At 35.7% G+C, this 27,407-nt stretch overlaps 1 protein-coding gene across 4 annotated transcripts; it reads right to left on the reverse strand.

Moving 5' to 3' along the window:
* Positions 1–989: 989 nt before the first annotated feature.
* Positions 990–27,407, reverse strand: SKIL (SKI like proto-oncogene). 4 transcript variants are annotated; one of them, XM_043473756.1, is made up of 7 exons: positions 27,266–27,407; positions 23,856–25,626; positions 11,988–12,085; positions 10,231–10,463; positions 6,697–6,938; positions 6,249–6,404; positions 990–5,484 (listed from the first exon to the last, which is right to left on the reverse strand). In XM_043473756.1, the coding sequence occupies exons 2-7, from the start codon at positions 24,951–24,953 to the stop codon at positions 5,326–5,328; spliced, it is 1,986 nt and encodes a 661-aa protein (XP_043329691.1). In that variant the 5' UTR covers positions 24,954–25,626; positions 27,266–27,407; the 3' UTR covers positions 990–5,325. The 4 variants fall into 4 exon arrangements, with proteins under 4 accessions (XP_043329691.1, XP_043329688.1, XP_043329690.1 ...); XM_043473753.1 differs by having other exon boundaries at positions 6,180–6,404; XM_043473755.1 differs by lacking the exon at positions 27,266–27,407 and adding an exon at positions 26,897–27,228 and having other exon boundaries at positions 6,180–6,404.

Here is a 27,407-nt window from a genome sequence, read left to right on the forward strand (position 1 = left end):
TGTTTGGGATAGTTAAGAAGTTCTGGATATGGGATGATAATTTCACAACACTGTGAATGTACTTAATGCCACTGAATTACTTTAAAATGGTTAAATAGTAAAATTAATGATATGTACATTTTGCCACACACAAAAATATTTGGAGGATATGGTAACCAGACTCTTAAGTCCCCAGTGATCCCTGCCTCCTGGGGTCCATACCCTTGTATAATCTCCTCCAACTGAGTGCAGGCTGTACTTTGTGACTGACTTCTAACAAATTGCATAAGGCAAAACTAACAGCATATGACTTAAGAGTCTAGATCATAAAAGAAATTGTGGCATCACTCTTTCCCTCCTTTGGATCACTCAGTTGAGGGATGTCATTCACCAGACTGAAAGAGCTTCATGGACAGGTTCATACAGTGGGAACTGAGCTCCTGTCAATCAATGGCCCTGTGAGTGAGCTGGGAAGCAGATCACAGCCGTCAAGCTCTCATTCGACTTCGGCCCCAGGTAACGCCATAGAAGTACCCTTCTAAGAGCCATCACGTTCAACCAACCTGCTCCTGGACTTCAGACCCTCAGACACTGCATGTGATACTTTAAGCTTCTAGCTTTTAAAATAATGTGTTATATAGCAATTGATAACTAATACCTGAGGTGGAGGGAGGAAAGGATGTTAAAGCAAGAATAAACACAAAATGCTAAGATGTTCATCACATAAAACATCACATAGGGGACTTCCCTGGCAGTCTACTAGAAGACTCCGTGCTTCCAACGCAGGGTACAAGAGTTAGATCCCTGGTCAGGGAACTAGAGTCCCAGATGTCGTGCAGTATGGCTAACAGAATAAAACAAAATCACACAGAATTTCACATTTTACTATTTTTAAAAAGTTTCCAGTCACTTGCTGTGTAATGAATAGACTTTAAAGGAACCAAAGGAGAAAATGTCAATCTTAAGAAATAAGAAAGTCGAGTTCACACAGGATACCAAGAAGGCTTAAATCAATTTCACTGGCATTAAAAGTTTTTATTTGGAATTTGATCCACAATCTATACAAGTTATTTACAAGGCATGAAAAATGGAAAACAGCACAAAATACAATTGAGGTATAAGCTAAGAGCACAGTATGTCATGTTTCAATAAATATAATTCAAAATTTGTAAACTAAGTAACCAGATAGATGAGTCTTGTTTTATAGTAAAACCATATAAAATACTTATTTCACGTGAGGTAGAGGACAGTTCTGTGTGTCATGTAATGCAACCAACCACAGCAATTTTAACCATAAAACTGTACATCATTGGCAAGATTTTAAATTGAATTATGGTCAGTGTAGTCAACAATTTGTTTCAACAGTTGCACAACAGATCTTTCATTTACTGCTTTCACAGATTAGAAATTCAGAAATAAGACTACTGTGTTGGCTTAAAATTATCAGGATAAATAAATACTTCTAACAGGATGGTTAAAAGCAAGTATATTTTATTTCTCCCAAACTACAATTCCCCAAGAGTTGTTCAAGATTTAGCAATTCTTTTAGTAGGATTTTTTTTTTAACTATAACTACTTTAAGTATGCTGTGCTTTATTTTCAAATGAGGTATCTATATTAAAGGAAAAAAATCTTATAAATTTCTTTTACATTCAACTAAATACACTATTTTGTTTTCTGGGCCTAATTTTTTAATTTCAGTTTTTACATTTGTTCTCTTTAATTCAAACACAGTAGCACTATATAAAACATTTACTACTATCACTAAAAAAAAACAGGCTCCATATTGCATTATGTAGTTTAGAAGCCATTTAAAATGGATTTTACAAAAAAAAAAAAAAAAGACTGTCCTTTTAAACAAGATGCAATATAGAATACCCATACAAATTCCTTCCAATAATGGAAATGCTTAAGTGTCTTATGCCAGGAAAAAAATTTAAGCTGTTTATTCAATCTCACAATGTATAATACAGCAGTAACGTGTCCCTTATTGCTGGCAGCTTCAATAAAAACTAACAAGTAGTTTTAAGCACAGAAATAAATGTACAGTATGAGCACAACTTTTCATTCTATTAATCTGTAATATGCTGTCGTGCAGATTAAATGCATAAGAGCAAATAAAAGTAAGGATTCTTCCCTAAGCAATCAAAACATAAGTCATTGAGAAGAAAATTTTAGAAACTGATCAAAAATCTTCAGCACCAGCTTTACTACTACTTATAGGGAAATAACTCTGAGCATGTATTACACTGCTCAAGTTTCTTTATCATTTTACTTTTCTTCAAACAGAAACCAAAGACGTGTAAATAAATTCGTTGTTCTGTCACGACTTCTAGAACATATGGGTAACCTGCAAGTATCATTGTACTCAGTCTATTACACCTATTTTAGCAACTGGTTTTTAATTCAATATGTACAAATGATTTTATATCTCAACTGGTAATATATTAAATATATTATAAAATTAGTTCAAGAACCAAAAAACATCCAAACTCTCCTGGACACAGAAATTCAAGCAAAAGAGTATGCCTTACAAAACTAAAGCACAAGCCAAACTTACATTATTGGTCAAATTCTTTCAAAGTGTTATTTGCAAAACCAGGGTTGTTCAGAGCTTTCTCAATGATAGCAGGTTTTACATTTACAATAGATTTGGTACCTTTTTCTCATCAAGTTTAGAATACAGAAACTATCATCATTCAAATTTAACATCACTTATCACCCAGTCAACTAATATTCTATCTTTTCTTCCTTTCAAAGATGTTCTAGCACTTCTGATATGTCGTTCTTTTAACACAGCTTTTGAAAGTAAATACTTTTATATTTTTCCTAAAAAGAAAAATATCATGAAGTCTGAGGGAAAATCTGCTTGCCTGATGAGTTGGCACACAAAAGTTAACATTAAAACAAACTTTAAGCTAACAACCAACACACAAAATGAGCATGCAAAGAATAGAAGAAGAATTATATGGATAAGATATTTTTAGCAGAGGCCACTTGTAAAGTATTACAAAATCTCTATACTTTCAAGCTATGTTGTACAGTTTAACTTAAAATTACTTTTATCTAGAATAGGCATACTATTTACAGTTGACTTTAAAAAAAAATCACTATTTTCAAAGAAGTTAGAAACTGATGGCACATCAATGTATCTTCTGAAAAATGAAGACTATACAATTTCATGTGGCAAGTTTCCCTTATGTGAAGGACTAGAAAAAATAGTTCTTTATTCAAAGCTAATAAATTAAGAGCTTATGATAATTTAAAAGTGATTAAGCATTGCTTAGAATTTTTAAAAACTTATTTTAACGATTAAACAAATTATTTTAGATGTTCTGAGTTGAAACTTCAATAGCTTATCATTTAAACTAAGTAACATAAGTAGATTTTGAGTGAAATAGAAAAATAAATTATATAGGCTTGAGTTTTACCTCCCAAAAAGCTTAGCTGTGACGCAACTAATCCACAAACTAAAACGAAACTGTGTCATAAAATATCTTTGTTTTTCTTTCTCCAGATAAAGGCAAATAAAAAGTATTAGAAGCATATGTCATTTTTAATATTTATTCCTATATGTCATTTTAACATGTGTTCTTCCTTAAGGAGATTCCAAGGATCAACCAATTAAATTGCAGGGTTAGCACAGTAAAACTTAAATGGAAAATAGAAAATACACATTTAGATGATACGCTAGTAAAGAAACTATACTTTGGGAAGTACAAAAATTCTTTTAGGCTATGTAAGTACCATTAAGCAAAATATGAAAATAACTGGTTAAATGATAACCTACTTACTTTTGAAGTTCTATACCAAGCATCTACTGTCTATGATGGGAAGAGTAAACCTTAACTTTAGCTGATTTATTTAAAAAATAAATTTAGCTCTCAAGTAATTTCATATAGTACCATAAACAAGAATATAAAAATTAAATTCATGGGATAATAATGTCAATTAACGGTAGCTTCAGGAAAATTTCTTTTAAAAAATGCATACTAAGAATTTTACCTAGTATCTTTTAAGCCAAGAATTAACTAACATGAAATTTGCCATTAAAGAATGACAGACTTTTCTGTGCAAAAAAAAAAAAGTGCAGAAGAAGTTGTCCCTCCCCAAACTATGGAATTCCTGTCTTCTAAAAACTATCTAAAAACCTCTTAGTAGCAGATAAGTAAACTTCCCTATATTAACCTATCATACACTACTAGTTGACTGTAAATTCCTGATTTTGATATTAAATAATAACTGAAAATGGTCCATTCGTGCACATTTGGTAAGACTTAACATTTAAACATACAAAAGTCCAAAATAACCTTCAAAGTGTTTAATATCTTACAATTTAAAGGAAAACAAATCCATTATATAAATTTCAGTAAGACTCACAACTACATATAAAAACTGTACAGGATTATGGATTATATAGAAACCGATGTACATCAATGGTATCAGTTTTTCTCAAGTACATTAATATTTTCACAATTTCACTATTAACATAAACAAAAGTTCAAAAATTATGACATTTTATTCCCTCTTCGAAAGTTGCTGCATAAAAAATTTTCTCTAAGTATAACCACATTTAAACAGAAAATCTAATTACAACTGCTTCTTGAGTTTAGCAGCAGTGTATAAGAAAGCATATTATCTGTGAAGTAATTAGCCTCCAACTAATAAAAAAATAAAAAAAAATAAAAAAGAATTTTAATCTAAAAAAAAAAAAAAAAGAAAGCATATTATCTTTCCCCTTGGGGTGTGCTATAACCTCATCAATGAAATTCCTCTACTGACAAAATGTCTCTTAAGAGACATTAAATAGAAAGGAACTGGTGGAAACTCATGCCACAAGACGAAACAAAATAAAAAATTTTGATTATAATAATGAGTATACTTTCAACTTAGAAAGGAGATTGTGTTAATGAAAAAAATGGAAAACTCCTTGAGTAGCTCTATATATGAAATATGAAGCCACCATTGTATCTAAAATTGAGTCTAAAATATGGATAACAAAATTGATCAAAACTATTTTCCATCACACAATGCAGCTTTTAAAAAGTATGCAACTGTTAAACTGCATTAGAAATATAGGCATCGTATCTAATAGTTGAAACTGCAAAGTACTGATCTGAAGCTGGTTGAAAAGAAAAGTACAAAGAAACATACATTTTCATTCATTTGGAAAATGTAAAAATTTATATACTAATATATAATCTCTTCACTTTCTCTGATCTACAAATGGATAGAATGCCTAGTTATTTCATGCAGATAAATTGTTCAGAATCCATTTACCAAAGTAAACAAACAAATAAAAATAAACCCTGTTGGGAATACACAGATGGATTTCTTTGAAGGTTTCTATTCTTTAGCAGTCTTTGATGATTTCAAAATTTGCAGCTTTAGCTCTTTTATCATCATCTCTAACTTCTGTCTTGCCTCCCGTTCCAGTCTGAGTTCATCTTGGAGTTCCTGCCTATCAGCCTCAGCATGGTCCAATCTCCGTCTCAGCTCTGCCAGCTGTGTGATTTAGAAGACTCTGTCAGTTTTTCATTCAGTTTTGGTTTTCCATTACTTCTCACATCATGGCAAAGACCTACTTTCAAACCACTTTTTGCAAAAATGAACTACTCATGCATATTATAATCTCTTGAGTATCCAATACTATTCACCTGACTTTGAAATGACCTTAAAATGAGGGCAAAACAAAGGGTCAAGGGAACTGAACACTTGGAACACTTTCATTATGCCTTACACCTCAGTATACCTTTTACCACAGCGTGCTCAGATTAGGAGTTATTTGTTCATCTTTCCCAAATTGTGAGCTACTATCCACTTTTGCCCCAGGGCTTGTGAACATAGTAGGCAACAGTTTATATTTGTTAAGCCATTGATTTGAAAGCCCATATATTACATTAAAATAACACTGATAGTCAGATAGCTAGAGATTAGCAATTAGGACAACTAAACTACAGAAATCCAATAAAAATTTAAAGTAATGCAACAACCAAGATCAAAACAATCATCTTAAATGATATAGCATAAAATTGTTTAACAGAATTATCTGTTTTTGTTTTTTTTCAGAATTATCTGTTTTGAAGTCTAGCCTAAATGAAATGACTTTTAACAAAAAGTAATTTCTTTAATGAAATTAAAGTAATAGCTTCAATTTCCACATTGAAAAGGCAACACTATACAAACTGTGTAATTCTTACCTGTGCTGCATATTCAGCCTCTTTATCTTTTTCTAAATTTGAGTCACAGGTACATTTTTGCTTCATTACCTGCTCTAGTTTTTTCTCTAAGTCTTTCTGTTCAACATAAAATTCTTCCATTCTTTGAGCATGTTCATTCTGCAGAGATTCAAGCTCTTTCTGTAAATTCTGCTGTTCTTCAGTAAGTTCCTTCATAGCTTTTGAACTACTCAACATTTCAACTTCCTGTAATTTAAAGAGTCACAATGTAATTTTTACTTTATTTCCATCACATCAAACCTTTCAATTCAGAAAAAAACAGGACAGAAAATATCTATTATAAAATTGAGGTGTCATATCAATTCTATACATAAGTAGTTATCTTGAAAACTATTTTCTCTAAAAATTTAAAAGTATATTAATATTTCTTGTAAGTATAAAACTGAACAATGTTAAATGTATTTACAGCATCTCATCTTGAAGAATATGCAAAAAAGTATTTTTTCACAATGGACTATCATTTAAATAATAATTTTACCATCTGAAGTTGTTGCTTCTTCTGTAAAATTGAGTTCAGTTTTTCCTGTTGTTTTACGTAAGTTCTCACTACTTCTTCCATGATTTTTCCCTTATCATCCTCACAAACGACATCTTTGACAAGAAGTGGAGATGAAGCTGCAACATCACAGTCAGTTCCTGACTTGCTTGTGTCTCTGGCTAAGCTGCAAGTGGTAGACTCAGGTTTCTTTTTGCTGGTAGAATTATTTGAGACTGATGGATCTTCAAAGGCAAAAAAAGAAGTAACAAAATATAAATACCACTCTGTCAAAAGTCACTAGAATGATTCATAAATGAAATTAAGAAAACAACTTCATTTATAAATGAAATTAAAAAAATAATAAAGATACTCATGAATAAATTTAACAAAAGCAGTATAAAACTTATACAACAGAAACTATAAAATATTATTGAAAGAAATAAAAGACCTAAATAAATGGAAAGGAATCCTATGTTCACGGATTGGAAGACTTAGTATCATTAAGATGATACCATGATCTGGAAGTCAGTGATCTCCAAAATTCCTATGCTGAAATCCTAACCCCCAGTGTGATGGTATTAGGAAATGAAACCTTTAGGAGATAATTAGTTCATAAGGGTAGAGACCCCATGATGGGATTTATGCCCTTTTAAAAGAGACTCCAGACAGCTCTCCCACAATTAAGAGTACACAATGAGAAGACGGCCATCTATGAACCAGGAGGCAAACCCTTGCGACCAAATCCACTAGTGCCTTGATCTTAGACTTCCCAGCCTCTAGAGCAGTGAAAGGGTAAGTGTCTACAGTATAAGTCACACAGTCATGTTATTTTTGTTACAGCAGCCCAAACAGACTACAGTAAATGGTAGTCCCAAACTGACCTACTTTTTCAATGCAGACCCTATCAAAATCTCACCTGGCTGTGTGGCAGAATTTGGCAAACTGATTCTAAAACTCATATGGAAATAAAAGGAAACCAAAATAGCCAAAGTAATCTTGAAAAAGAAAAACAAAGCTGGAGGACTCACAATCTCCAATTTCAAAGCTTGTTAAGAAGCTACAGAAATCAAAACCTGTGTAGTACTGACATAAAGACTGAGTCCAGAAATAAATGTATACTTTTACAGGCAACTGGTTTTTAACAGGGTGCCAAAACAATTCAATGAGTAACAGTAGCTTTTTCAACCGTGCTGGGACAACTGTGTCTATATACGATTGAGGTTGAACTTCACATTTATATAAAAATTAATTAAAAATGGATCACAGACTTAAATTTAAGAGCGAAAATTCTTAACTGGATTAGGCAATGGTTTCTTAGACATGACACCTAAAGTAAGCAACCAAAGAAACAACAAATTGGACTTCATCTGAATTTAAAACTTCTGTGTTTCAGAGAACACTACCAAGAAAATGAAAAGACAACTGACACAATGGCAAATCCTCTATCTGGTAAGGCTCTAGCACCCAAAATGTACAAGTAACTCTTACAACTCAATAATAAAGAGACAACCCAATTTAAAAACAGGCAAAGGAGCTCAACAGGTACTTCTCCAAAGATCTGCAATGTAGACTTCCCTGGTGGTCCAGTGGCTAAGGCTCTGCAGTCCTAATGCAGGGGACCTGGATTCAATCGCTGGTCAGAGGACTAGAGTCCACACGCTGCAACTGAGAGCTCACATGCAACTAAAGATCCTACCTATGTGCTGCAAGGAAGACCTGGCGCAGCCAGATAAGTAAAATAAACACTAAAAAAAAAGAGAGATTTGCAATGTCCAATAAAAACATGAAAAGATATTCAGTATCATTAGTCAACTTGGAGAAATGCAAATCGAAACTATGAGATACCACTTCACAACCACTTAGGATGGCTCTCATCAAAAGACAAGCAATGACAACTGTTGGCAAAGATGTGCAGAAACTGGAAACCTCAGAGACCGTTGCTAGAAATGAAAATGGTATGGTTGCTTTGAAAAACAGTTTGGCGGTCCCTCAAGATATTAAACATAGAGTTGCCGTATGACCCAGCAATCCACTCCTAAATATATAGCCAAGAGAAATAAAAACGTATGTTCACATTAAAACCTGTGCTTAAGTGTTCATGACAGCATTAGTCGTAACAGCCAAAGGTGGACACATCCAAATGTCCATCAGCTGATGAATGGATAAACAAAACAGGGTCTTATCCACCCACACAACAGAAAGTTACTAAGCCATAAACAGGGAAGAAGTGCTAACACATGCTATAACATCTACTGAGAAAACATCCTTAGTGGAAGAAGCCAGGCAACAGAAGGCCACATGCTATACAATCATTTTATATGAAATGTCCAGAACAGGCAAATCCATAAAAACAGAAAACAGATGAGAGGCTGGTAAAAGGGAAGAATGAAGATAACTTCTGGATTACAGGATTTAAGGTTGATGAAATGTTCTGAAATTAATTGTGATCATTACACAACTTGGTGAATTTACTAAAAACCACTCAATTGTACAGTCTAAAAGGATAAATCTTATGGTATATGAATTACACCCCAATTTTTTTAAAGCCTCTACAATACTTTAGGAAAAATAATACAAACATGGTATAAAGGTATGTTACTAATTATTGTTTGCTATACTTAAATCCAAGGAAAATCTCAAAATTAACGTACAAACTCTCCCCAAAGAATTGCAACTATCTATGAAAACAATTACATAACCAAAGGACTCTCCCATTGCTCTGAGAAAGCTGAAAGAACTGTTACATTTGCCTAAGCTGTAGGCAAAACTCTGCAGCTACAGAGAGGGTAACATAGGCAGCATGTGAGCAGACACATCTTGTTCGGTAGACCATATTTTAAAAGGCACTGGAGCTATGCAGCTTTTTTCTTTTTAATGTCCAGCCAGCATTCTGCATTTATGCCATCTGCATGGCTCCCACAGCTATTCATTTTCAATCCTTGCTTATTCCACAACTTAATGTCTCTGAGTCCTATACCTAACTACACTTAGTACCCTTTCTCTTTTTAATTGAAGCATAGTTGATTAACAGTATCATGTTAGTTCCAGGTGTACAACATAATTGATTCAATACTTTTACAGATTATCATGTATTTTTTTTTTTATCATGTATTTTTTAAAGATAATTTTATTAATCTATTTTTGGCTATCTATTGTGCTGGCTCTTCGTTACTAGACGGGCTTTTCTCTAGTTGAAGCAAGTGGGGGCTACTCTTCACTGCAGTGTGCAGGCTTCTCATTGCTGTAGCTTCCCTTCTTGCAGAGCACAGGCTATAGGGCGTGCGGGCTTCAACAGCTGCCGATCCTGGGATCTAGAGCAGAGGCTCAACAGCTGTGGTGCATGGGCTCAGTTACTCCCTGGCACGTGGGATCTTCTCAGACTTCAGAGTTTTGAAAGGTGGTTGTTTTTTTTTAAGATATAAGCTTCAATTATCAGGAAAATTCTCTTATTAAAAGAAACCCTCTTTTTGAAAATGCTGGATAAATATGTTGATTAGGTACATGGTTTTAAAAAGGTAATTTCTGAATACTTACCTAGGCAGCTATATAATTCTTTACTTGTTTTTAGATCCATTTTCTCCTGTTCCTCCAGAGAGACATCTGGATAAGACACTATTTTTTGATGTTTCCCACTACTGTGAGGCTTCTCTGACTGTCTTGGTATAGATTTGTTTGCCTCTGTTTTTGTGATCTCTTTAGCCTGGGGTACAGCTGAAGTAAGTGACACATTTGGGGCAACCACTTTATCACACATGTATAAGTAGTAGCTGAAAACAAAGAATGGCAAAATAAGATACATACTACATTTAGGTAAAAATATATTAACATCAATTTCTATAGTTAAACAATTTTTTTTAACTAAAAAATATAACGCAACAATTCAGAAAATAAGGGTCTTAGAAAAGAATTCTTGAAAATGTCATTAAGTAGTTGAGGCACAAAGAGCAAAATTATGAGGATATTTGTTATTTTGCAAAAAGTAGTTTCTAAACAGTACAAAGATACTCACTGAAAAGAAAACCAGTTTTCCTTCCCTCAAAACCTCATGAGAACTAAAACCAAGAAGTACTTTACAGAGCAGGTCAACAACCCTGAGTCGGTCATGTTCATGCCGAGAGAAAACAGACTACGTGACACTTCGGAGGACCGTTTCCCCGTGTGCCACCCCTCCAAAGCAAGGAGTCCGTGCTCTTTGCTACCGTGAGGCCGATTCAGGCCACACTGCATGGCTATGGCCTGATTCACCGCAGCCCCAACGAAGAGCTCCCAGGGCCCTTCTCCCTTTTCAAGAAGATAATCCGCGTTCTGAATACTGCCCGTATACTGGGCTATCCTCCTTGGATCAAACTCCACAAAGCAATCTTCTGAAAATACTCGATATTTCCTACCTAATTTGATAAAACAGCAATAATAAAATCAAGCAAAGCTAGGATCAAAGGGATAACCACCAATACCAATTTTGCTCAAAGCTCACATAAAATTATGCAAGAGATTATCTGAGAGACTAATGGAACAAATTTGAGCTAGATATTTAAGTACCATATGATTAACTATAATCTGCTTAACCTTTAGCCAAAAGATGCAACCATTTAAGTGACCTAACACTTCATCCTCTAAGTTCTAAATAATCTCCTCTTACATTACATTTTCTTTGTACAGGACATCTATATTGTCCCTCTTGACCAATTACATAAATTCTGAGGGTGAAAACTCAGTATCCTGCTAAGAAAACTGACAGGTTTAATACTGCTCCAAAGTTTATTTCAAATGTAAAAGGAATAGAAGGAACTATACAAATGTAAGTAAGATTGAGATTCTTCATCACTGTACTTGGGGAGATAAATGTGTACAGCAGCAGATGAAAGTCTAGGTTTTTTAAATAAAAAGTTTATAATCTAAGGTGCATCTTTATTGAAAATATGAACATTGATTTTGAGGGGTGCAGCTACTATGAAAACCTCTAAGTTCCAAAAAAGGTTCATTTTAAAATATCAAAGTTGCACACCACACTCTTGGTAAAGTTGGTTTACCTCTCGAAGGGAAACAAGGAAAATGTTTAAAAACTTTCATTTTTTCCACTTTAGGGCAAAAAGGAAATAATGTATTTCCAGGAAAAAACATGGAAACACACAAAAGAAGTTAATTCAAATATTCAACCCATTTAGAATTCATTCCCTGAACTAGCAAAAAAAAAAAAAACCCTAAAATGATATAATGAATTCCCAGAGCCGAGAAAAGCAGCTGCTGTATAGATGTTGAATGAAGGAATGAACGAGCTAATACCCACTCACCTGGGATGTAAAAATGAATGTGTCTGAGAGACATGGTCACCTTCCTGTTTTATAACTGGATACCATGACTGCAATTCCATTCCTGGCGGTGTATCTATCTGTAGAAAAATGTAGAAGTGGAAAAGTTTATTGAAGATGTGATGGTAAATCTTACGTGTTTATTCAACAGAGCCATAGGCTGCCTCTGGAGAACACTGACTAGTAAAGAATTATGTAATTCAAGAATCATCTTCAAATAGGGCAGTCTTTCTTTAAAATACCATGTCTAGTCACTTAAAACTCAAAGAGACATTAACTACCCCATCACAAGAACAGCTTCAGCATGTATATTAACATGGACTACCAGAAATGATTTCATCAAATATCATACTTATAGAATCTGTGTTAAAAATCCATTTTAAATAATAGTACTCTGCAAATGTACAGCATTGGTAAGTTTTGATTCTTCTTCTTGCTACTACAATCAGCTATAACCTACCCGCTCCATCCCTAGAGTATTTCTTCGCATACTATATTAGACAACATCCTACAACAATACTTTGCCAAATTTTGAAACCACTTTGTCTGCTAACACTTATCAGTAAACCACATTTTATCATATATGAAAAGCTCTTTTTAGCCTTGTACTTGTAAGTAAAGGAAAAGGAGTGGGTAACTGGCTACCTCAAAGTTCATGATAAGAACTTTATATCCTGCTTAATTCTAACAAATAGCTTATTAAGTAGGTACAATTATCTCCACTTTACAGATCAGAAAACTGAGGCTCAGAAACTGAGAAAGAATAAATAACCTGTGGTTACTAACTTCCTCATTTGGTTTGTTTTACATGTCTCCCCTCCCCCTACATACACATACTGGGAAATCAACATGTTGTTAAGAATTAATGGGCAAGGAATTTAAAAGACTAACAAGGCCATAAGATTATAGGGAAAAGAATAATATTTTGAAAGGATTTAACAGGTGAGTATTCAGTGAGGGCCTCTAGACTCTATATACAGAGTAGAATTTGTTTTAAAACTTCACAATCCTGGTCAAGTGTTCTAAAGAAGTTCAGGATCTAGGGCAAACATCAACTGCTTATTTAAAAAACACAACAATCATTTGTTTACATAGTTTCTCAGCCTATAGCTTAGTTCTACCATAAATTAGAAGGGGAACTGACTGCTGGCAACAGAAATACTAAATGACAGATGCCAGGTGCCAGCTGACAGCCTACAGAGAAGAATTACAAGACAGAAACACAAAAACTGATTCAAAAACAAGACAATCTGAGGGCTTTATCATACATAGGCTAGGAAAAATAACATATCTCAACTGTTCCCTATCCTCATTCCAACAGAGTATCTGACGTTTAAGACGTCTTGAGTCAATATGACATAGCTATAGTCAATATTTATACTTATAAGTAGCATACCATATACATACGTACTCATACATACACTTAGACTGAACAGTATTTGACATTTTAGATTTTAAAAAAGGTTAAAGTTTTAAAAAAAGACAGTGCTGAGAATAGTTTCATTATCTAGAAAACTCATTTAGGCAGAACATTTTTCACCCCAACACTGTAATAAAAGAGGTGTTAATGAACAAAAAGCTCATTCTAACAAATCAATGAAATATAAGATCAGCTCCAATTAAACGAGAAATTCCTTTTTAGAGGTCATTTGTTAAATTCATTATTTAGAAAACAAAGAAAGCTCCACTTTACATCAGTTTTATATCTGAGACATCCTGGATGTGCTACTGCCCAAGAAATCAACTGTTTCCAGATTTTTTAAATTAAAACTATTAAAATTGATATTTATATTTAAAAGTTTTTCCTATTATGGATAGCTGGAATTTTAAATCTTCAGAATAAATTCTAAACTTCTTTAGCCAAAGATCTTGACTTCAAATCTGACTCAATTTTGATCACGTTCATTTCAAAATTCTATAGCTTGATAAGTTTGTATAAGTTTTACTTTTTTATTCATGATCCAAACTCAGTATAGTTTTGTTTTGATAAAATCTCTAAACTTCAAATGCCACCTTAAGTAACTGTTAGCACATTCGTTTCTTTTTCAACACCCATCCCTCTCTTGTTTCTGACCTTTATTTTGTTTCCTATTCTTGCACCTACCCACGAAGAGAAACCCAGAGGAGGGGGTTCTCAAAAAACCCTTCCTTAAAGATCATCTAGTGCAGTCCTCTAGCAAATGTCTGAATTTCCTAGACAAAACTCCTGATGAGTGGTTATCTGGCCTCTGCTTAAGTGGCAGCTTGAGGTCAAGGACTGTCTTAATTACTTTCGTATTTTCAGTACCTAGCACCACGCCTGGCAATGCAGTAGGGACTCAATAAATACTCGTTGAATGAATTCTGAATGACAGTGTAGCTCATTAAATTCCCAGGGTGGCCCCCTTTAAGGCTACTCTGCTACTAGTCTCTTTCACATCTACTAATACCCCTTTATTCCATGAAGTGCCGAAGAATCTCAACTGTCTCTGGGTGCATTTTTAGAGATCAGACTTACAAATTAAATAATATAAATGATGGGGAAATGCACAACACTAACCATGATAAAATGCTGGGAGTTAAGTTTACCTAATATTCTGTGGTAAGCGATAAACACATTTACAACAAATTATCCTAACTGCGTGTTAAAAACAATTAAGAAAAGCACACAGTACACAACAGAACATTCACAGTCATGCCAGATCTTCTCGTCTATTCTGCATTTGTGGCAACATACAAATTAGGTCTTCAAAAAAATAACAGTATAATTAAATGGCAGAGCAGTAATGCTACTTACTACTGATCAGGAATTTAAAATGAGACACCAGGATACACACAGCTATTGCCTTTTCTTTTACCTTTCAATATGAGGACAATTTATTCCCTTCAAGTAATTAAACACTAAAACAGACTACATTATTTAGCAAAGAAAAGAAATAGATCCCTTAGTAGCTCAAGTCAGAGCCTTAACATTTTAAAATACTTTTATCATTCAACTTCCCCATCATTATCTACCACAAAATGAACAGATGGCATCCTCATTGGAAACACATAAGAAAAATTTCAGACATATGATTTCATTCCTAAAGTTCTTTCTCTAAGTCATAAAACAACAAATACGTCTAAGAAAGCAAAATTTAAACAAGTCCAAAATGTACAGTAGAAGAATTAATTTTAAATAAGTAAATATTAGAAAATGTTTTACACAAAATTTCTCTAAATTTCAACTTACTGTGTTATGTATACATGACCTTTTAATAATCAGGCATCCTGATAAAAGAACTACTGTATTTCGGTACAATGCTTATTAGTCTCACAATGACAAATAATATAGAGAACTTGGTTTCATTTACAAAAAGACCAATAAGAGTTTCTGTCATCACTTTCTAGTAACAAAAGCAATTTTATCCACTCAGCACCATTAGTACCTATATATTCCAATTTGCACTAAAAAAAATATAGACCAATAAGACAAAAACTCTTTAAAACTCCCAGACTTATCTTCAATAGTAAACTTTGAATTTAGGTGGCACTCTTAGTTTCTAATTATAGTGGCAGATTAATATTGTAATCTTTAATTAAACCCTAATGACAAACATGACAAAAGATCATGGCATCCAGTCCCATCACTTCATGCCAAATAGATGGGGAAACAGTGGAAACAGTGACTGACTTTATTTTTCTGGGCTCCAAAATCACTGCAGATGGTGATTGCAGCCATCAAATTAAAAGACGCTTACTCCGTGGAAGGAAAGTTATGAACAACCTAGACAGCATATTAAAAAGCAGAGACATTACTTTGCCAACAAAGGTCCGTCTAGTCAAGGCTATGGTTTTTCCAGTGGTCATGTATGGATGTGAGAGTTGGACTGTGAGGAAAGCTGAGCGCCGAAGAATTGATGCTTTTGAATAGTGGTGTTGGAGAAGACTCTTGAGAGTCCCTTGGACTGCAAGGAGATCCAACCAGTCCATCCTAAACGAGATCAGTCCTGGGTGTTCATTGGAGGGACTGAAGTTGAAGCTGAAACTCTAATACTTTGGCCACCTGATGTGGAGAGCTGACTCATTTGAAAAGACCCTGATGCTGGGAAAGACTGAAGGCAGGAGGAGAAGGGGATGACAGAGGATGAGATGGTCAGATGGCATCACCAACACAATGGACATGGGTTTGGGTGGACTCCGGGAGTTGGTGATGGACAGGGAGGCCTGGCGTGCTGCAATCCACGGGGTCGCAAACAGTCAGACGCGACCGAACTGAGTGACAAACACTGATGAACTAAAGTGATCAAGACAGTATCTCCAAGTATTGATGGGATTTTAAAAGTTCCCCTCAAAAAATCAGGATTAGATTTTTTTTTAATATGTGGGAAAAGAATTTTTTAAAATAGAATTTAGAAAGACAAAGATTAATTTGTACATTTTGGTATTTATAAGCCAGTACATGTATGAAGGACTGGTAGATTGGTAAATTTCATAGTCTATCCTCCTATAATGGTGTGCTTACATTAAGTAAAATATAATGCATATTAAATACACATTATTTTGTACAAGTCAAACATAAATTGTTAGCAACCTTAGTACATACACGACTGAACTCACAAGCAGTAACTCCTTAAGTATAAAGCAAATATCCCTGCCAAGTTCCTTTTATTATATATAATACTAAGACATTCAAGTGGTCCATAAATGATTTCAGGACACAAGACACCCTACCACTCTATCAGACAGCTGCCAACATACTCTTACTGAAAGAAACTGAATCTCTCAGAGTAGGATCAGGTTTCCTCAATACTTTCAACATGTTGTGAATGAGTGTTTCAACAACTGAAATAGGAATAGTGTTACAAGGTAGCAATAGGTGCTTAAGAGATTTTAAGACTTAGTTTTGTGCCTCATTTCACTGTAAAAATAATCACTGTAATGATTAATTGTAATTATTAATCAAGCTGATACAAACCTGTAACAATACGATCTAACAACTTCCACTAACTTATCAAAGATGATCTGCAGGAAATCATGGGCTTCCCCAGTGGCTCAGCAGTAAAGAATTCACCTGCCAATGCAGGGGACACGGGTTTGATCCCTGGATGGGGAAGATCCCCAGAAGAAGGAAATTGCAACCCACACCTGGGAAATCCCATGAACAGAGGAGCCTGGCAAGTCCACAGAATCCCAAAGAATCAGACACAACGTAACAACTAAGCAACAACCACAACAAGCAGCAATCAACAATGTCTCCTGCTACTCAACCCTACAAAATGGTATCATCTACCTCACAAAGCCAATTTTAGGTTTAAAGTGCGTAAAAACTCTCACAGGAAAAGCAAAGGCTCACATTCTTATGTGCAATTATCATTTAAATCCTTCATGGAAACAAAAGACATGTAAAAATCAGTAGTACGACATTACTACCTTTTCCATCAGAACAAACTAATAAAAATCCTGTTAATTTCTGGGACTTAAAAAAAGTTAACTTCTTTACAGTGGAATTCTATGGTGTCTAGTTCACTTAATATTGCAAATTATTTGAAAATGTACATGTCATATACATCCTTTCACTAAACTGTCAAAAGTTAATCTATGTAAATGTAGATAGATTGTTGCTTTTCTATTCCATTTCAGCATATACGCTTTTAAAAAACTAAGATTATTTTGACCTTCAAATAATGTAACATCAGAATGTAAATTATTTTACTATGTGCTATAGATTGCACTTTTAAAATCTTACTCTATTTCATGTATTTTTAAAGTGCTGATGACCCACTGAATTGACTTCCTTTACATCCTCCCATCCTTCTCAACTGAGGTTCTCAAGAGAACTAAGCCTAAATTCTGCAAAGTTTCCATTGTATGCATTAAATTAACTTCGCTCCAAAGTACTTAAAACAGCACTATATACAATCTTTCTAAAGGGCTTAATTCTCCTCAGAGAACCCCGGATGGGAAAGGGTATATAGATGAAAAACTGCAATTTGATGACTACTGCTCCAAGTTCTACAGTTGGTCCAAATGTATTATTTCAACAATTAGTCCTAAATTAACAAGTGCACTCTACAGATGATTTTGCGCAGATCTGTAATACAAAGCATTACAGATATAAAGGAATAAATTCCAATGGTGGTTATCACTCCATGGTGAAATGATGAGAAAATTCTGTTTTCTTCTTTGCACTTTTATAATGGGCCTATAGTGCTTCCATAATCACACCAAAAAACCTTTTCAAAAAAAAGTAAAAGCCCTATTTTTATGTACGAAAGTGATTTTTAGTTAAGTTTCTTTAATTTTTGTATTCTTTGTCCCCGTAAGATAATCAAAATACATACTTTTAGGGCTATTTGAAATCGTAAGATAAATTCAATACCACAAATAAAAACAAAATGCTGTACTGCTTTAAAACTAAACTGTTTTCCTCCTTGAAAATCACTAGTAGCTTTCTACGGCTGCTAGGACTTTTCATTCAGTTTTATCCAAACCTTTGTTAAGCATCTACCACCTTCTACATTTAGAAACTACAAGATGAATTCCTGCCCTAGGGAGCCTCCTCCAGCTAGTCTTTACACACACTCTTCTGTGATCCATTTCTGTTTCGGAATCAAAATGAGTTTTAAACTAACTGTGTGTGTGCGCTCATTCACTTCAGTCATGGCTAACTCTTCACAACCCCATGGACTACAGCACACCAGGCTCCTCCATCCACAGGACTCCCCAGGCAAGAATGCTGGAATGGGCCACCATGGCCCCCTCCAGGGAAACTAACTTTACATCTGTCCTATTCATTCCTCTTTCTGCCTAACATGGGGCTATGGTACTTTATTTAGTGATGGAACTAAGCCACACCCTTAAAAATGGTTAAGGTTTAATTATATATTCTTTAGGTTTTTTTGTAGTCAAATAAAATCCTTACATTACCTTAATGTATATGTAGCATACATAAAACCTCAAAAGAGCAAAATTTTACACATGGGACAAAATACATATTCCCAAACTAGTTTTACCTCTTTACTTGATCAAATTGAGTTCTGGCTCCATATGTTCTGCTTTCAGAATTCTAAAGGCAATAAAATTATCCAATTCTTGCTTTCCTCCTTATTCTCAACTGACATAAATTATAACATATGCATAGCTACGAGAACACTATTTGGCTGACTATGCACTGATTCAGGCCTATCCCTTTTCTTCCTTAAAGTTTCTTAAGGAGACTTGATTTCCTTGAAGTTTTTCCCCATTTCTCAGACCAAAAGGATAAAGTTTTTTATCAGAAGCCTTTTTTAAAATGTTAACATTTTCAAATGTTCTACCATTTTTTAATGATAAAAATGAATAGACTGTATTTCTAAACCATAAGGGGGCACTATTCCCAAAGCCATTCTAATGATTCCACTTGAAATGTCCCTATAACATATTTTATAACAAACGTGTTTTGTACTTTGTTCTTGTAAACTTCATTCTGGTAAGGAAACAAATATCCAACTAGTATAATTACTGTGTACAAACCATTAATGTGAGATACATTTGAGCCCAATACTCAGTTATCTTACTTAGAAATATCTTCAGATAATTCTAGATAAATCAAAAAAGTGGGGAAAGGAAAAATCCAAAACTACATATTAGTAAATATTTCAATAATAGTTTGAAGTATCATGGTATGTTTCTAGACTCAACTTTTAAAATACTTTTACATCCATTCCCTCATTTGATCAGTTGTCTTATTCAATAGTTTACTTGCAAATTATATGTTTATTAAGGGTTAAACTATCATTTTTCAAAAAAAAAAAAATCCCAATTATTCTAAAATACAGCATTCTCTCTTAAAAATTTGTTCAGTTTAAAAGCTTCCTTTTCCCTGAGTAACTGACATGCCAAACACCAGACTAAATTCTGGGAAAACAGGAGTCTCTAAACTCAATAAGATAGTTGTTAATTGTAGAAAGTCAGACAAAAATATTCATACTGGTCCTTTCTATGAGCACAAACACTTCATTTGATTCTGACCTTACCACCACTCGATAAAAGTTTATGCTAATCATAAAATGCAAACTATGCCTCTGATGTAACAAAGTACCATCACATCTATCACAATTATTACTGTTACATACTTTGTCCCAACACAACTCTTCTAGTTACCCATCCTCTCTAGTTTATTTCCTTCCCTCATTTAGGTCTGTACAAAGAAAGACAACTTCTAAACAAAAGTAGCTCTCAAAAATAGCTTACAAGAGGGGAGAAAGTTTTTGTAGTATTATTATTTCAAATGACCTCTACAAAAATGAACTGGAAGAAAAATGCAAAACTAAAAAAAAGTGAAATGTTGAACAGACTTTAAGAGGAAAACTTCTAAGTTGATATCTTTAGGTAATCTATTCGCATCACAGATAATCCATAGGGCCTTTTCCCTAAGTAGAGTAAACCCCATACTATTTTACAGTCAAGTCGAAATGCTAGAAATCTAAATTTTAACTCCTAAAAAAAAGTAAGGGCATAAATCATCTTTACTCAGTGAACTGGAGATTGTTGGCCACAGGCTGTAACAGGAAAGAATCACCTATAAAGATCTTATCAATTGACTACAAATAGGTTTCTCTAATGTGCTTAAAAATAATCTAAAGTAAACATTACCCTTCAAATTTTATTTACAAATGATCAGTTTGCTTGGCAAACCTTTTTCCAGATAGAAACATTCAACAAAATCAGAATTAGATCAAATAACACTCGAAGCTTGGAAAAGAATCAAAAATTATATTCTTGCATATATTTGCACACTGTAAAATGCTATAATCATTTTTCTAATAAAAACATAAAAAACTCAAATGATATGAAGAGATAGTTTAGTTTTTATAACACCATTTTGCGAAGCAAGCTAGGCAGATCTAATATCAAGTATTATTTCTTGTGGTGACCTAAGAAAGAGTTCAAAATACTGTTATCTCTGGTGTCTGCAAAGAATAGTCAGTTCTCCACTTAGAACACTGACCATATCCCACTTATTTCTCTCATCTAAGTCCTAACTATGCAGTCAATATAGTTATGCAAATAGTTTGGTGACCATTACCAATATAACTTTCATCCTTAGAGATAATTTAACAGTTGCTACATTTCAAACAATTGCCTACTGAATTTGAGGGGGTTTTTTAAAAGCAAAAATCTACTCTTTAACTAAACATACCCAATTACATTAGTGTTCAGATTAAACCTAAAGCCCTTTAGATAAAAATTTAATATATTTAGTATATCCTTTAATTTTTTAAGCATTTTAAACTTTTTGTTTTGTATTGGAGCATAACTAATTAACAATGTTTTGATAGTTTCAAGTTGGGTGGCAAAGGGACTCAGCCATACATACACATGTATCCTTTCTCCCCCAAACTCTCCTCCCACCCCGGCTGCTACCGTAACATTGAACAGAGTTCCTTGAGCTATATGGTAGGTTATTCTTTAATTTTTTTTTAAAGTCTGTTTTGACTTTTAAAATGATCTTCCTCTGGATCTACTTGGTTTGTTGGGCAACTAATTCAATGACTCACAGAAGATAATGAAAAATGTTCCCCAGTCAAAAGACCTTCTCCTTACTTCCTTCCCAGTAAAATACCTTGGTCTTAGACTATATAAAAGTTAATAGAGAGCTTAAGAACCATTATACGAAGGTAAGTTGACAAGAAAAGTTAATGTTTCTCAAAATTCAGATTCTGCTATGGAGTGTGCTTTAGGGAAAAGTAGTGAAAATTTCTAGACTTCAAGTCAGAAGACCTGCATTCAATTCCTGATTCTACTGTCTTATCAGTTACACAGCCAGGAGCATGCAACCCATCTGAGACTGGTCCCTCATCTGAACTCTAAAAAATAAATACTTTAACATGTTTTGAGGAACGTATTTCCAAAATGTGAATTGGCAAGCACACATTACTATACATGAACTGCCCCCAAACTTCTTTCTGAAAAGCTTGATTATTGGAAATTTTCTTAAATTCTCTTAAATTGCTTAAAATTCACATTAAATTAGAAAAAATACCAAAATATGCCAAAAACATTGTAGCAAATACTGCAAAAAATAACATAGTAAAAAGATGGCGAAAAAAATCTCACATCTTCCCCAAATAAAAACTGAATTCAAATTAATAAATTCTGATACAATAAAAGGACTACATCCAGATGAAGGACGGTTTCAATTTTAACCAAACCCTAGCACATTCAGTTTCAGTTAAGTAAATTCATCACCTTTTTTTTTTACCTTTATCATGGTTCTCAAGTATTTTTTTCTCATAAACACAGAGCAGGAACATTAGGCAAAGCAGTTTATCCCCAAAATGCTTAAATCAGAGCAATCAAGATCAGACCAAGAACATCTAGCAAATAGTGTGGCCACCTACAGACATGTAAGAGTTCTAGTTAGGTTAGGGCAAAATACCATAAATATTAAGGGGGGGCATTCCACATTTTGAGAATATAGACAGTTCTAATAATATAATAAGCACAATCGTCAGCTTGTGACCAGGCCAGTTGTAAGCAAGTCCAACAACATGAGAACTGGCTTGAGGTCAACTATGCTTTAAAACCAGTTAATAATGGCACCAGAACAACATAAACTTATCTAGTAGCCACAGGCAAGGAATTTCAAAGTATTGATGCTTTGGATTCAGCAAGGAGCAAACTACCCTGAATTCAAGTCTGAAAGTATCTTCACTGGGCTTCAGAAGCAAATCACTGTATTAGACCTACATTGTAACTAAATTTCCCCCAATAGGGAAAGATACCCTATTGAAGGACAGGACACCAAACCTTGGGTTCTTGTCTAAGCTCTAGTCTTGCTATAAATAACCTTCGGTCATTTCGTACACTTCATTCATTTCTTCTGTGAGGAGAAAAGATACTCTTTCAAGGAATAAAAGCTAATTAACAGTGGAAAGATTAGATTTTTAAGATGAAATACAGCCAACTTTTTTGTGGTACCAATAAAATAAAATTATGTGTATAAAACTGTTCAAGAACAATGCTTGGTACATTTTAACAGTGTTAGCTATTATACTGATTTTATTCAAGTAGGAAAATATTTTAAAACCAGATCCACACACTGAATATTTAATAGCCTAAATCTTATTAGCCAGGTACTCAAACTCTTGGAATAAAGACACTCATTTAGCCTACCAAATAATGCAGTGAGAAAATAATAACTTTAAAATCTCTTTGCTGGTAAGTTTTTATATTCATATTTATTTAATCTAGAATAATCTTTACTCTAGCTGTCACAACTTTTTAAATTATTCCTCTCTTTAAAAAAATCTTGGCGACTAGAATCACAAAGTCTTCAGATCAATCTGTCTTTTGCATTTGTTTCCAATATTGATGAAGTCTGAATATTCAATTACAGAAACAATGTCAGAGATCCTAAATATACCTTTGAAAAATACTGTTTGGAGCCCATCACCAGAATTGTTTTGGCTAGCTATACACCATTTGCAAATGGAGATAAGACCAAAGTGTAAACTAAGAGTCCTAAGAAAACAACTGATTCAGTCATCAAAAGGCAAAATGTGTGAAAAAGAAAGCAGACTCGAGAAAAAAGCCCCAAATCCTCCACTCCCTGCTTATATAACCTTGGGAAAGTCACTTGATCTCTCTGAGCCTCATTTTCTTTATCTGTAAAATGGGAATAATCCCATTTCTCTCAGCAGGTTGTTTGGAACATCAAATGAGCACACACACAGGACAGCACTTCACAGCCTAAAATGTGTAATACAAACATATTATACAGATCAATATTTTTTGCTGTTGTTGAATGAGTAGTAATAGTTTAAGTTATATTCTAAATAGACAATTTCAAAGTACAACATTACCAGTGTACAAAATTGCTATTTAAAAGAAAAAAAAAAAACTTGCCTTGGATTGAGCCCTCTTCCCGTTTCTCATGCTAAATTTCTCCTTCATTTCTTCTAAAATTATCTTCAGTTTCTTTTCTTCAGGTGTCCCCAAGTATTTTTGGTTCACATGAAGATAGCAATGCCATTTGGCTGATTCAAAGCCCCAGTGGCAAGTCCTTTTGTCCGGCGATCTGTGAGAATGCATCACAAATGTCTGGGGCGCAAACATTCCACAGCACTCCAGACACTGAATACATGGAGCATCTGGCTGGACATAAAACTGGGGTGCAAATAAACCCTGACATTTGCCCAAGCATTCATGTTCCACTTCAAAGGCACTGCCAGTTTCCTTCAATTGGGCCAATGAGTTTTTTGCAGGTAGTATACTACCATTTTGAGGAAAGGTGCGTGGCCGCAATAAAGCATTACATAGTCTTTGTGCATCAGTTAATGTGATCAGCCCACAGGATGGGGCATTGAATGGAAGTATTCCCAGGACCTTTAAGATATGAAGCTGGTCTGATGTACATCTTGAGCAATAGATGTACAATTCGTCACACACTGTATTTATCTGTTGGAGTGAAAATTCTCGGAGAACAGAATTTAGGACTTGGGGCAAACAGAGTCTCTTTTCTCCTCCAACCTGAAAACAAGAAATAGACTCCCCTTCCAACATAGTCTGGGTGAGTTCTGTGGAGCTATCAGAAGGGATGAGCAGTGGACCAGGAAGAACCTGAGGAGATGGAAGAGGCAGAAATACCGTAGGTGACATGCTTTCTTGGGAATACCGAGCAGAAAAGGCTGCTGGTCCACCCAAAGAGCTCTGACTACTTAAATGGAATTGGGCCAAAGTATGTTTCAAACTAGGATTTAAATGTAAAGGTTCAGGCACAGAGGGGCAGGTCCTCTTGACATGCTCTTCATCGGTTTCCATTGGTGCTTCATAGTCATCCAAGTGTTCCTTCTTTACTGTTGGCAACTTGTTTATCATCATTTTTCCATTTGCATGAATGTCTGTCATCATCTTTTTCACTGGAGGGCTGCCATCATCTTCCATCCCATTCAATTTTTTATTTGCGCTCTGAACCAAAGAAAAATTCGTCTGTAGGTTTTCCATTGCTAAAAACTATTGTGTTAAACAAGTAAGTCTGAAATTTGCATTATTATTTAGTTGCTTATTTTAAGAGAGAGAATTGATGTATACCAATACTTATGGTAACTTATTCTCAAAGAAAATTTAAATTTCCAAAGAGATCCCTACACTACTCAATAGATTTTGCAACTTTGTTTGGTTCTGCTAATACTTCAGTATAAGCACTACCAGTGCTATAAAAAAAATTATGTCTAATAGCAAAGAAAATAATTTTAAGAGGCACACCTCCAAGGAAACCTTTTGGTTTTGTTTTTTTTAATCTCCAGGTATATGTACTAAAATAAAGTTACCACTTCTCTCAATTCAAGATGTCCATGTTCAATGCAACAGTTTGGTTTGGTTTTAGGCACAAAACCCAAAAAGTTTATGCTTGTGTCAAAAATCACTTGTGTCAAATTATACACCCAAATTTAGTATTTGGCACCAAGGACACCAAAAAAAGGGGGGGGGGGGGAATATCTTCTCTAAAAATGATGATCTGTTGGTCTGTGTGGACAAAATGAAGGCTTGAATAAACCCTCACACCAGTAACAAGAGACTCTGACTCCACTTGAATTTCAGTGATTAAAAATGAAACCTAAAGAAAAATCTGCCCATTTATCTTCAAGGATTACTGTTCATTCTTCTTTTAATTAATCTGGAAGAGAAGGGGGTTGGGGAAGAGTTACATTTGAATTTGTTCCAGAGGCCAAAGGGTCAGTTTGAAACTAGTTTCTTAATCTTAAACTGAGTTCACTTTACCAAAGGTGACACTTGAGTGATTTCTTTAAATCTAACACCAGTTAATTAGAAGTACCTTCATTTAAATAGGAAAGCAACTGGCGAATGAGTAAAGGGAGCAGTAATATCCCTCAAAAGGGAGAGGGTTACTCCAACCCAGAAAAGGAAAAACCTTAAACAGATCATCTCACCCAAAACTCAATACTAGAGGTTTTTTCCTCAGTTATGAGATTTTAATTAAAATAACCTATTACTTCATCTCTTAATTAAAAAACAAAAACAAACAAAAAACCCACCAGTTTCATCTAAAAATCAAATATCAGTTATAACACATCTACTACACGCAAGTCACAATCTTAAGTGCATAATTCATCTAGTCAGTGTACGTTATTTTTCTGGAATAGCTGTAGGCAAAAATTAACTTTCCCTTTAAAAGGTTAGCGAATTTGCTTAATGGAAGCCAAAAGCTATAGACTCCACTCCTGGGAATCTCCATCCTTGAATAAGACTAATCCGGGACAAAAAGCACAAGGCAGACAGACCTCACAAAGAATGCAAATGGAGGAAGAGGGAAAAAGCAAAGCTTCTTCTTCCACTTCCTTCTTGAGAGAAAATCCAAAAGAAATCCAGTAAACAGAAATTTTTGCCAGCCAAACTCCCAGCAATTTACCTTAAAACAGACCCAAAGGGTTAAGTACCAAGGCCACTAGCCAACGTACTGACTTTCGCCCACCACAGGAACACCTCAGCCTACGCAGGCCAAGGAAGAGGGCAGGAGACATGACTTAGAATGGGGAGCCCTCAAACCCTGAAATCCTCGGCCCACGCAAAGCCACTCACCCACCTTAAAAACCCGAGGCGGAGGCGGGGAGAGGAGGGCAAGGGACCCGGGACGCCTCGGGCTTGCAAGCGGGTAGTGGGAAGTGGAAGAAAAGGAGTCCCCCCCAACCCCGCCCCCCCCGCAGTCTCGGAACACCCCGGTGCCCTCCCAACACCGCCCCGCTAAGGGGGCCGCAGGCAGGACTGTGGAAATCCCCCGCGCACCCTCTCCCCGGGAAGTTCTCGGGTGTTACCCCAGCACCCGTAAGGCTGCACCTCCCCTTGCCTGCCCAGGGCAGAGGAGAGAGGGGTCCGCGGGCGGGAGGGGCGCCGAGCCGGGACCTCCCAGTCGCTGAGCGCCGACCTACCGGGTCGAGCCCGGGGCATCCCCGCGGAGCGCAGACGGGCGGCGGGGGGCGGAAGGGGACAGTGACTGGCGTCCAGGGTCCGGGGTCCCGACGGGTCCAGTCAAGTGCAGCACCTGGCCCCTGCCCGCGCCCATCACCCGGGATCAGCGAGGCATGACCCGCCGTGGGACACCCGGCCCGCGCCCCCCAGTGGCCCCGACCCCACCCGGGACCCGAGCATCCGGACCCCCCGACTACGGCCTCCGCACCCGAGGAAGCCCGACGATCTTTGTTAACTCCCCTTGACGCCCGGGGCCGCCGTCGGGCGCCCCGGGAGCCGCGCGCCCCTAGCCTCCCGCCGCGTCCGCCCCCCGCGAGCCGAGGCCGCACCTGTGCCCGCCGCCGCCGCCGCCGCCGCCGCTCGCCCGCTCCCCTTGGCTGTGCCGGCGCCGCTCCGAACCCCACACACATCGCTACACACAGCCCTCTGACGTCACCGAGCCCTCGGCCCGCCCACGTCACTGCGGAGACA

Source organism: Cervus canadensis, chromosome 7 (assembly GCF_019320065.1).
Source record: "Cervus canadensis isolate Bull #8, Minnesota chromosome 7, ASM1932006v1, whole genome shotgun sequence".
Taxonomy (NCBI): Eukaryota; Metazoa; Chordata; class Mammalia; order Artiodactyla; family Cervidae; genus Cervus; species Cervus canadensis.